The sequence below is a fragment of the Theropithecus gelada genome, chromosome 15, assembly GCF_003255815.1.
Source record: "Theropithecus gelada isolate Dixy chromosome 15, Tgel_1.0, whole genome shotgun sequence".
In the NCBI taxonomy this organism is placed as follows: Eukaryota; Metazoa; Chordata; class Mammalia; order Primates; family Cercopithecidae; genus Theropithecus; species Theropithecus gelada.
In genome coordinates this window covers 39,715,018-39,728,324 of record NC_037683.1, presented here as the reverse complement: position 1 = coordinate 39,728,324, position 13,307 = coordinate 39,715,018, and the positions used below count along the sequence as shown (strand labels likewise).

The window sequence follows — 13,307 nt, the reverse complement described above, 5'->3', positions numbered from 1 at the left end:
GTACAGTCACTATCATCTAAAGGTCATGTGTCAGTTGGGATTATAGCTGGCGTAAGTTGGGGGATGAGAAATGGACCAATGGTATCCATTTGCAGTTCATTCACTGCCAGATCTTGTTTGGCCTTGACCATTTCTCACTGGAGAATACCCTCATTTGCCATGGGTGTTACGGTGTTTGTTATCCAACAACCAGAAAGACCAAAATTAGGCAAGGCAACCAAGTCTGAACATATGGAGAGTCCCACATGACCCAGATGCTCTCTCAGCAGAGTAATAGATTGAGGCAAAGTGAGGTGGCAAAGGTACAGATGGAGAACCCCCGCCATTGCCAAAACCAGAATCACAAGTCCACCATAGTGAGCAAAACAACATCCAATGTGGTTTAAAGGCTTGGCATAAAGAAGAAAGACCCCTTACCTTCCTGGCTTCTTTCTCTTCAAGCAGAATTGGGCTCTATATGAGATTATGGGACCTAGTGAATGGACCATCCTATGTGTCAGCAAAATACGGGAAAATGAACATCTCTGAAGCCTACTCATTTGCATGTGAGAGCTGGATTGTTTCATAAGCATATCTTATGTTCATCACACTTTTAACTGAAAGCCAGGAATATCTCATTACATTTTAATTATAAAATGACCCACTTCTTCCCTTCCTGTATTTCTTATACAAACATTATCACTTAATATAATCCAGGCCTTATGCCAATAACTAGACAGATTAGTATATACCTTTGCTCTGATTTTTCTTTTATGCTCCATATCTCATTTGCTCTTTGATTGTTGTTGACTGACAGTAATAATCCTTATACCACTTATCACTTTTGACATGAGAGTATTAGGACATTTTACTTATGAATTTGAGTCCCAGCTCTGTTGCCTAAGTTCTCTTTAGCCTGTTATACTTTGGTGTGCTTTTGTTTAGATATGTGTGTGTACACACTCGTATGTTTTAATGAAGATAGGTTGTGTGTAAATTTTGTCACTATCTTGTTTTTTTATCCCCTTGTGTAAGTATTGAAAAGCCTCACTGAATGGAGAATTTCTAGAATTTGTGTTTTCTGTAGAGTAGGAAATGGGCTTCTGAAATCACAGAGACAAGCAATGCTTTTTTTTTTTTTTCTTATTATCTCATGTGTTTGTCACTCTCCCATCTCCTTGGTTTATTTTGTAATCATGTGTGATTTCATGACATTTCCAAAGGGGGGGGAAAAAGTCTTTCCTACTCTTTTACACAGTCAACACAATTCTAACCCAGATGTGGATATATTTCTCTCAAACGCAAACCAGTTCTCCAACTGGTGCCCTTTAATTCAACTCTACTGACACTGTCTACCCGGGATTGGTGTTGGATGCTATAGATTGAGGGCTTGATCTTACAAGACTGCCTCTATTTCTAACGCCACTTGCAAGTAATAATCTGTCACCTATACTTCTGACCAACCAGCTATAAACTGAGGTTCCCACAACCCCCTCCACTGGTTCCATTAATTTGCAAAACAACTCACAGAACTCAGGGAAACCCTTTGCTAATATTTTACCCATTTATTATAAAGGATATTACAAAGGACACAGATGAACAGCCAGATGGATAGAGCAAGGTATGTGAGAAGGGGCACAAAGCATCCATGCTGTCTCAGGACTCACCACCCTGTGGGTACCTCCCTATGTTCATCAATGCAGAACTTCCCTGAACCCAGTCCATTTGGCGTTTTAATGGAGACTTCATTTTGTAAACACAATTGATTAAATCACTGGCTACTGGTTATTGACTCAGCTTTCAGCCCCCTTTTTTCTCCCCAGAATCGAGAGTGGGGCTGAAAGTTCCAACCCTCTAAGCACATGGTTGGTTCCCCTGGCAACCAGCCCCTACCCTTAAGCTACCCAGAGCTCACCAAGTTGTCTCATTAGAACAAAAGATGATCCAATCAATCACATAGGGAATTACAAAGGCCTTAGGAGCTCTGTTTCAGGAACTGGGGACAGAAACCTATATGTACACACATCTTATGTCATATCACATTATGATTTGTTTGTATTTCCCTACTAGGTATGTGTCCACTTCTGTGTCTCCAGTGCTGGTACAATGCAAGGCACAGAGTGGGTGTTCCCCTCCCCCAAATTGTTGAGCACTACATGAATAAATAAGTAAATTTAGTATAAAAAAGACAGTTTATTCTTTGATTTTTATTTATTCTTAAGCAATACAGCCAGAATTCTGTGATTTCTGGCACATAGTGCAGTTTTCCTCAAGTGTTCATCTTCAGGGCAATTAAAGTTGGAGTGTTCTATTGAAAAGTAAATCCTTTAAGGATTCAATGTCATATTTATTCCAACAAATATTTCACTTCCAAGATTAGGCTGTAGAAAACAACAAAAACAGATACTGCCCCTACTGTATACCAGGTTCTGTTCTAGGCATTGTACAAGGAAGGACAAAAGTTCTGCCCTTGAAGACATCACAGACAAATGGAGAGGGACATACAAACAGTAATCCCATTCATTGGGTAGATGTCGGGCTAGAGATCTGTATAGTGCACTATGGCAGTGACAGGACAGCCTCTTAATTTTCCTACAGGGCCTGACAAAGTCTTCCCCACTAAGGTAGTCACATTTTCATTAGGTCTGAAAAGTAAGAGAAATCACTTTTTCTTCTTTTAAGTCTGCTTCATTAAACCTATATTCTGAAGGACCTTCTTTAACTTGATATGCTTATTTTCATTCAACACTGACCAACTACTGTGTAACTTTACACTGGTCTGGGCTCAGGATGCAACCAAGAATAAGACAAGCAGGACATCCCATAACTAAGAAAAACAATATTATGTAATTATTTGTGATAAGAGCTAGAAACGAGAAACACAAGGTAAGAGATTCATGTATAATTAAAATACCTAATCTAGTCTGCAAGAGCAGGGAAAGTTCCCTCAAGGAAATACTACTTCATTTACCCAATCATGTGTGAATTTATCCCCATCTGTTCACTGAGATGAAAAACAGTAGTGTAGTGCCATCATATATATTAGAGACAAACAAAGCCCCTTGGCACTTTATTTTGGCAGAGATAGGTCTTATGCGAACAGAGAGAGGGCTGAGTTCCAGAAACTATTCAAATACTTTTATATAGTAGAGCATCAATTCGTTGTTAATTCCAAGGGATATTAGGCACAGAATATTTCTAACTCTGCACAACCATAGGCACCTCCTGCCAAGGTGATCCATGCTGGGTCATTGCCTGTTTGACTCCAAATTCTATTTTTCCTGCCTACTTTCCACCCCAGTTCTTACTTGCTTGGCTCCCTCTGTGCCAGTGCCAAGCCACTATCCCACCTGCAACCCACATATGCCTTGCTTCTGCCTTGTACCTCACTGGCCCTTCCTTGTGGATTTCTCTGATTCAACCAATAACACCATGTGTTAATTCCACACATCTGCCCTATTTCTGCTGAGGCTGATGCTGAACTGAACCCCAAGGAAGTCTTGTTACTTTTAGAGTGTGAAGAGCTGTAAAGTAAGATCTTCAGATCTAAAATCTAAGGACCATTTTGTTTAGTTAAAAAACATCTGGCCAAGATGTAGTCATAATAAATATATGGCTAAGACTAAATATTACTAAAGATTTTAAAACAGCATTCTATCCAAATAATTAAAGCAGCTTATGACTATTACAATCATCTTAGCCTGTACATTGAATGACTTTTCTATTTTTCAGTGGTTTTTCTGTTTTTTTCTCCCTAATGTCAATTTGAACCAGCACTGTCCATTTCAAGGTCACATCATCCAGATTTAGGACAATTCCAGGGAAGTTGGTCATGAATTAAGGAGAACTCCAAAAGCCTTGCTGAGCTACAGAGATGCGAAGGGCCTTGTTGCCTGTAAGAGCAAGAATCTTTTAAGCCACAGAAAATGTTCAGTCTACTTTCTTTCCTTTTAAATAAAATTCAAATTAAAATTAAAAAGAAAGAGAAGGAACCAATCACATTTCAGATTCCAGGCAGGGGTAGGAGCAAAATTACAAATGTTAATGGCCCTCAGCTGGAGGAACTCAGTGTCTTTAGGATGGATTGAGATTTTCCATGTCATGGGGTAAGAACCATAAGAGATGTCTGGATCCAGTACTCTTGGCAGAGGAAGCAAAAGGCCCTCCTGTAAATAAAGATGGCATCTTTTACATATCTAACAAGCAGCAGAGTCTCCTAGTCATGGGATCCATTTGGCATTAGGGATGAAAACTGACTTTCCTAGAGGAGAGAAATCCCCTTCTACCCAGGAGCCTTGGCTTCTTAGCACTTTGTCCTTGTAACGTGTATAAGACCTAAACTGATTTTATAAGATCTTTGTATGTGTTCCTCAGTAGATTATATACTCATGGAGGTTTTAAGTCTTTTATCATCTTGGAATCTGCCTCCTCAGTGATATTACAAAGTGCTTTGTAATAATAGTAGTAATAATGATGATGACAACAATGTTAATGCAGTTGTAATTGATTTCATAACAACTTCACCCTCTTATATAATATAGTACATATTATGGTGATGTTCTAACCAATTCATGCATATGCATATATGAGTGTGTATATTTATTAAACCTATAGACTGACACTGTTATCATGTTTATACAGATAACTGAGGCATAGAAAGGTTAATTAGTCCAAGGTCATCAGAACTAATAAATCACAAACCCCAGCTTTGAAGCCAAGAAACCCTGACTTCAGAGTTCTCCCTCTTAACCACTACAATTGTCCATGGTAATGACTTAATAAAAATGTTTCTAAATATTTCTTAAATTTACTTAATATTGAGAACAGAGAAAACAAAACAGGTTAAATTCAGCATGTTTTAAATGCTAAAGACATATGCTGTTAAAGTTTGAGGTAGAACAGTGTAGTGGAAATAAAACTATAGGCCACATTCTAGAGATGCTTCTGATGCTATCTGGCTGTGTGTGTCTGAGTTCCTGAAACCCATAAAGGGAGGCGAACAACTTTATAAATGATTCCAGTTTTGAAATTTTATATTTAATTGCTGTTACCCATGTGCCTTTCATTATGTCATCATCTTTATCCATCTAAACAGATATTCCAGCATGATAGGAGAAATATAAGGTATGGGAATTAAAACATTAATAAATTTTCTCTAAAATCACAGGTCTATGTACAGCAAAGAAGATCATCTATGAGGTCACATTCTTCTGGGGAAATGTTAAAATTAGGATGAGGAAAAAACAAAATGTCATATGAATAGTGGGAAGTGTGGACTTTGGAATCCAACTGACGTGTAAACTAATTCCTATGCCCCCATGCACCATCCATATGCTTTGGAGGGCAAATTACCTAAACTTGCTGAACTTTCACTCCTCAACAGTAAAGCAAGGATAATTAGGCCTACACGAGGGATCTTGTGAGCATGAAAATACTATGCTGAAGTGCCTAACACCCAGTATTTAATAGATGATGGTAATTAACATTTTACTCTTCTTTGATGAGTGTCAATCTTCAGTTATGGCAGTGTCATTGTTCATGAAAACTTGTCTCCTGCCAATTCCTTGTTTTAAATGAGAATACACTGTGCTGGGTGCTATAAGGATGCTAAAGAATTATTAAGATATAGTCCCTGCTATTAGGGAGCTTCCAATCTACATAAGGATGTTATGATTTAAAGGGGAATACATATATTTATTAGTTTTAACAAGAGAGAGATGCCTATAATAAAGAAGGGAGAGTCAACCAGTTCAGGGTAGGAGAAATATATCTGAGGCAAATATGATCAAATAAGAATTCAGAATGTAAATAATCATAATGGCACATAATAAAGTAATGCAGTTAAGCGAAGTCCTCACTTAATATTGTGGATAGATTTTTGGAAACTGCACGTTTAAGCAAAACAGTGTGCTATATAACAAAACTAATTTTACCATAGACTAATTGATATAAACAAGAGTTAAATTCTTACAGCATAAAGTATGGCATTTCACTTAAAGTTCCAGTTTTCAAAAACCTACTGGTATAAAGTGAGGTCTTACTGTAACCTCTTGTGATGTGTGTATATAATGCCTCCGTGGGCACATTGGCCTTCTGAATCATTCCTCATCATTGCAACTCACACAGAAAGAAAAAAGAATTCAATCCCAGCATGAACCTTGTCATAAATTCTATCACAATTTACTTCAATTTGTTTCCATGTGACCTTAAAATTTAATATTATAGGCTGAAACTCTACCTGAAATGACCAATTATCACTTTCTCTAATTCTTTTGAAGTGTTAAATGCAAATTACTATCTAATTCAACATCTCTCCCCAACACCTTTTAAAAGGATTGTGGGTCAACAGTTTTGTTTTGTTTTTAAAGTCATGGGCCTCTCTTATCAAACAAATCTCCAACTTGACATTTCTTAAACATTCCTTCCCTAGATTTTTATTGGTGAGATATCCATGTATTTCATAAAATCAACAAGAGAATCCCTGATTGCTCAGGAGAAAACAATTCTGACCGGAGAATGCTGTTACCTGAACCCCTTACTTCGAAGGATCATAAGATTCACAGGTAAGTACAAGACGGTGCTGAACTAAGCTCTCACGTAAAAGTAAAATTACTAAAGGCAATCACTAGATAAAATAAGCTATGAAAGTATCAACATTAAAAGCAAGGGCTCTTTTGGGGATTTTCTAAGAAGTGCAGAAATTGAGCCTGATCCTACTGCCACATCAAATTTTTGACCCTTGAAGTGGTACTTCTTAAATTGTCATGAATGATTTCAACTGATTTTCCCCCCACACAGTAGTTATCTGAGATTTCCCTGGACATATGTTTTAATATTGACTGGATATTGCTATACACCTTTTGGCAGAGTCAGGCAAGGGGTTGGGGTGAGGGAGCATCAGGGGACACCAGTAAAATAAATTTAGAAATAATCAAATTTCCTGACAGAGATTTCCCATCCAGTAATTTTGTTATGCAGGGAATTTAACAAAGAGTGGGAAATCTCAGCCATCAGGTTCTTGAAAATAATGCCTTTTCAAAGTTGGAAAACAAATGCTTTTATTAGTGTTCATGATAGAGAATAATGAAGGCATATTCTACATCCCTCCTTCTAGGAATTTTATGAAAAGTGAGGTGCTAGTGATTAATAATGACAGATATGGGAATAAATGTGTATGGGTACAGGTAGGAATGGAGATCTTACAAAGTTCCTACACATTAAGTACTCTATAAATGATAACTATTACAGTATTCTAATGAGATCCTACAAATGCCTACTGACCAGATGTTTAAGGGAGCCATGATACCATTTAGAACAAGAAAACTGACAACTGAGAAAGTGAGGGTCATGCTCTCAACAAGCCTTTTGGTAATCCTTAATCTTTTTTTTTTTTTTTTCCTGTTGTAGGAAAGGATTGAATTTCTTCAAGTAATAAGCAAATACTACATCAAAATCAAATATGTAATAACTTGTCTGGTTGGAGTGGAAATGAAAGAAATAGTGCAGTGGGAAACCTAAGAAAATCTGATTTAAGAGAAGTAACCCTTAGCACTAAACTAGTCTCAGGCATTTGATGTTATTTGCAGAATAAAATTTTTGCAGACAATGGAAGGTTGCAATTGGCTTATGGGTATACCCTGGTCAATATGATGCCACTACTGTCTAGTTCATTCATTCCAAACAATAGTTTGTTCCAAAGATGTCCAGAGTTTGATCACTTCCCAGACGGGCAAGATAAGAGATCAAGGGGAAATGAGGAGAGAAGAGAATATTTATTATACAGAACACTGAACTAGACATTTTACATACATTATTTCATGTAATCTACCCAAAACCCTGTATGGTATTTTATTTTATTTTTTAGACAGAGTCTTGCTGTCTCCCCAGGCTGGAGTGCAGTGGCACGATCTCGGCTCACTGCAACCTCCGTCTGCCAGATTCAAGCAATTCTCCTGTCTCAGCCTCCTGAGTAGGTGGGATTACAGGTGCCTGTCCCTAATGGTGGATAATTTTTGTATTTTTAGTAGAGAGGGGTTTCACCATCTTGGCCAGGCTGGTCTTGAACTCCTGACTTCAGGTGATCCACCTGCCTCAGCCTCCCAAAGTGTTGGGATTACAGACATGAGCCACCATGCCCGGCCCCTGTAACGTATTTTATAGTCCTAGTTGTACATATGAAGAATCTTGACAGGAAATGGGGTAAAGTAACTTTTCCCAAGGAGTAACGCATGCACACACACGTACATAATTTGATTCAGGGAAGATTTTACGACCACTGTCCAACCTGCTTCCTGTACATGTAATTACAGCAAGTTATTTAAAACAGAGATGTGTTACAATTAAATTGGAATACCTTTAAAAGTCACTGCTATTTCCCTTGGCAAAGATAAATTACACCTTTTGTGACCCACACACCTGGAGCAGAGTCCAAGGAATAGAAATTTTGACTGGCACTTGTCATTTATATGGACCTCTATGCAATGGTAGCACAAGTCTCTGTTCATTGAGGGAAGCCAGAAGATCCCTGCCATCCAGGAACCAGTCCTCTAGATTGTCTGTTGTGGTATCTATAACTCCCACTTGAGACACCACATTGTAGTGAGGCATGGTTCAGGAAGACCACTGTTAAAGTAGAAATTTGTCACCCTGGAGGAGCATCAAATTCCCACTTATAATCAATGACACATTAGTCCATTTGGATCTGTCATAAGCTAATAGAGATCTGGACCTTGGGAGGATAAGCCAGAGACATTCAAATAAGGTGAGTTAGAGTTCAGCATCATGAGATTCTGCTTCTAAAGAAGGGATGCTAGAGCAGAGATAGCCAAAAGGTAACATTTAAACTTTGGAGAATTAGAGGAAACAGCATTGAAAGGTTAGGGGGATTGCTGGGTTTAGAAGAAAAAAAAAAAAAGCACTTGCTTCATGCTTTCCCTCTTTTGTTTTTTATGACTCTAGGATCCACCCAGTTGCTCAAGTAAAAAACCTGAGAGACACGTTATGCCATCTGGGAACTTGTTAGAAATTCTTAGGCCTCATTCTATACCTGCTAAATCAGAAAATATGGGGATTAAGTCTGATTATTTGTGTTTTCACAAGTCATCCAGGTGATTCTGATGCATGGAAAGTTTGAGCACCACTGGTTTAGGTGATTAAAAGTTCTTGTCTCCCTAAATCTTGTTTTGCAATATCATTGCATTCACCCCAGCCCCACAAAGCTACCATCTGTTGACCATTTTGTAGCTATTGATCTTTTTGAAGCAAAAGTATGAGAAAGTCAATTCTCTGCTTAAAACCTTTCAATAGATTTCTAGTGTTCTTAACATAACCTACAGAGCCCTTCACAATCTGAGGTCCTCACATGTCTCCAGCCTCATCCAGAGCCACTCCCTTGTGAGACCCTCTCCCATCATGCTAAACAGCTTCACGTGCCCTCCAAAGGAAAGTGTGATGCCTTGCCTCAGTACCTGTACGTGGGCTGCTCCTTCAGCCTACAATATTCTATTGCCACCATTTCACTTTAGAAGCTGGCCAAACCCTACTCATCTTCAGAATGCTGTTTAGATATTACCTGTTTACCAATCCCATCAACTAGTTGCCTTGTCTTCTAGGCCTCCACTGAGCCTTGCACTTACATCTGTTATAGGCATTTCTCATATTACTATAGTTACTTAAATCTGTTACTCCTATTAATTTGTGATCCCTTGGAAAGCAGAAGTTGTATCTTTTGCATTCCATATCAACAGCATACTTCAAAGTACCTGGCACATAGGTTGCCAAAAAATGATTTTTGAGAGGTGATATGGTTTGGTTTTGTGTCCTCACCCAAATCTCATCTTGAATGGTACTCCCATAATTCCCACATGTTGTGAGAGGGACCTGGTAGGAGATAACCTGAATCATGGGGGTGGTTTCCCCCATACTGTTCTCATGGTAGTGAATAAGTGTCAAAACATCTGATGATTTTATCAGTGGTTTCCGCTTTTGCGTCTTCCTCATTTTCTCTCTTTGCCTGCTGCCATCTATGTAAGATGTGACTTGCTCCTCCTTGCCTTCTGCCATGATTGCGAGGCTTCCCCAGCCACATGAACTGTAAGTTCTTCATTAAACCTCTTTCCTTTGTAAATTGCCCAGCCTTGGGTATGTCTTTATTAGGGTGAATGAAAAGCAAATATAAACTTTGCTAAATCACAGATTTGCCTAGAACTAGTTTCATAAATGCTGATTCTTAAGTATTCATTTGCCTTCTGTTTAATTAACTTTATTACCACTTTCGTCTTAGTCCTAGGAAATTAAAGTGCATAAATAAGGTAATTTCTAAGAGAAAGAGAAGTCTGTTCTGACTTTTCATGTAGGAAGGGTGAAGGAATGGGTCTATTTATCTTGAGAAGGGTAACTTCCTCTGAGTATATGTGAATTTTTTTCACAAGAAAGGGTACTACTTAGAATAAAGACTGTTTAAATGGAAATGTTTTCTTTGGAAAAAATTAGAGTAAAATAAGGAAGTAATCAAAATATACTAGAAAAACTTATTTTGAAGAGCTTAGTCTTTTTTCTAGCCCCAAAGCTACCAGAATACATACTACGCAATTGACACTGGAAAATGACAACTGTTTCAGCTAACCATTCTAACGAACCTGAAATGGCATGACTTTTCTCTTGCAGTTTATGTAATTATTCTACAATCCACTACAAATAGTATTTTCCAAAAAATATCAACTTCACATTGCAAAAAAAGGCCAATGAATTAGTTTTTAAGAAAACAAGGCTTTATGCTGTAAAAGATGAAAAAACTTGGGATTCTAATACAATTCTGGTAAAAGTAAATTGATATTTAACCCTTTCTGCATTGCAATTTGACAGTGTATTTCAATAAACTTACAAATAATGGTCTTTTTTTAACCCTAATGAAACAACCGGAAATGTAGATTAATTTTTGTGGACTAAAATTATTTTATAAGTTAGATATCTCTAATTTTTGAAAAGAAATAATGCTGCCATTTTAAGTTGCAACCTCAGAAAATGGTATTAAGAATTTTTCATGTAGAATATTCATGATATGTGAAGTCAAAACACTATGAATCCGTAATTGTTTTTAAATAAAAAGAATACAACATTATGTAAGTGTATATGTGTATTTGTGTGTGTGTTATCCATAGCAAAGAGACTGAAGGGAAATACACTAAAAATTAGCTGTTGTCACTTCTGAATTGTAGGATAATGAGCAAATTGGGCAAATAATTTTTGGCTTTCTAATGTTCTGTAATTTTAATTTTTTATCATGAATATGTGTACTTTTAGAAATCAGAAAAAGAACTAAAGATAATTTTTTTAAAGAGTGAGGGCAAAATAAAGACCATCTAGAAGGATGGCCAAGTTCTCTAACATAGTCTGCAGTGTGGATAGAAAAGCAAAAATGTCAACTTGCTTCTCTAATTCTTTGTCTCTGTGTGGCATGGATTTGAAAGTTAGGCTTCTGCTTCACCCCACGGATCCAAATTAAGTTTTAAATGAGACAATGGCAAGAATAGTGAAGTCAAAGAGAAAACATTCAAATTCAACCATCTCCTCCTTTAGCAAATGCTAATGGTGTTGACTTTGACAGAGAGTATTAAATTCCTTTGATTCACAAATCCAACAATAAATTTTTTCCCCAAGGTTCTCATTATAAGAAGGCTGCCTGTCCTCCCAGGTTCTAAGCATAAAACATCATAGCTAAACTTCTCTATCCACTTCCTTCTAAACCATTGTATAATTTCTTAAGTTATATTTGTATAATGTGGGAAGGGAGGAAAGGAACTGGCTAAACTAACAGATTTTACCTATACTTTATAAAAACAAATGTAATCAAATTAGTAACATGTATGAAGACTCCTCTCTCATTTTTTCCCTCTTCATTTCTTTTACTTTATACCATTTCCTTTGCTACTACATTACATTGCATAGTAACAGCAATATAGATATATGTTCTCGAGAGAGTTAAACATCCACATTTCTTTTTCAGTGGCAATGACTAAATAAGGAAGTTACATTTTCAAAAAAAAAATATGAAGTTCAGTTCAATTCTGTTCACATATATATACTTGCATAATTATTTTTGTAAATATCAATTATTAAATAGTAAATATTTAATATTGAAAAGTAATGAATAGGCAGCATTAGAATTTGATGAGGGTTTTTGGTTTACCATATAGAAGGAAAACTAAATTAACTTTCCCTTCCTGAATAGCTGCTTTGAGTTAATTAAAAAACTGATCCAAATATGCCAACATTTGACTATTCACACCTAAAATAGCTTGTCATCCAGAGCTATTCATTGTAGTCTTTTCATTTGGGGTCACACAGTTCATCCATTATTACTTCTAATAAAAATTTAATTAAATACCAACCAAGTCTTCTGCCATTCAGGTCAGGTCCGAGGATTAGGTAGCACTGGACAGACTAAAAAGTGCCATGGTAAACAGCTAATTCATGTAATGCTAACTAATTTCCATAAATCAAGTGTGGTCTAAGTGAAAGCATGAATATTTTAAATGCAGTTTCAAAGGTCATGGCGTTTATGGTTGTAAGAATTGATACCCTGGGACAAGCTTAATGTCAGCCTTTTTGAGAACTAGAAAATCCTCAATTTTGAAAGTCATTTAAATGTACTGTATCAGAAAAAAGACTTTATTTGATTCGATTAGTCTATTTCTGTTTGCATTCAGTATTATAGTTCTTTCAACCTTCAATGAAATACTCATTGAGCACCTACGAGATGTTAGGTACAGATTAAGGTGTTGAGAATATATGAGTGAACCAAATGCAAATGTGCCCTCATTCAGTTTATAGTCTGATAGAAAAAGCCAGACACTAAACAAAATAAATTATAGTGTTAGAAGATAAGTGGTACAGAGAAAAATAACTAGGGAAAGGAAATAGGGAGTTTGTGGTGGCAGATATATAACTTTAAATGGAAAGGGGAGGCTGTCATACCATGAGAATTGTCGAGTTGGCAGTGAATCCATAGCAGGACAGACCAATCAAGACAGGGTTGATCCCAGGGAACCAGATGCCCAGGGAACCAGGCCAGCTCCACGTGTGACCAAGGAAGTTCAAGCTGCCCAGGTAGTCTAAAGATAAGTGACAGTGCCCAGGCACCCAACTTCCTTTCTGAGCCATGAGTCTAGACCATAAAAGAAAAATGTCAAGAGCAAGGCAGGACATGGGCCTATAAGTAGATGGAGATAATTTCTAGAACTCAGCAACAGGAACCATAGTTGAAGCTCAGGTACACAGGTCAAGAGGAAAGAGCCAGGAAGAATGTTAAGGGAAAAAAATGGAACTTC

The 13,307-nt window shown here is 37.2% G+C and overlaps 1 protein-coding gene across 3 annotated transcripts in view; it reads left to right on the top strand.

The window, feature by feature from the left end:
- Nucleotides 1-13,307, top strand: part of PLPPR1 (phospholipid phosphatase related 1) — a 300,616-nt gene that overhangs the window by 262,209 nt on the left and 25,100 nt on the right. For all 3 annotated transcript variants that reach the window (XM_025359298.1, XM_025359301.1, XM_025359300.1), the window contains one exon: nucleotides 6,410-6,542. In XM_025359298.1, coding sequence (XP_025215083.1) covers nucleotides 6,410-6,542 — 133 coding nt within the window. The remainder of the gene's footprint in view (nucleotides 1-6,409; nucleotides 6,543-13,307) is intronic.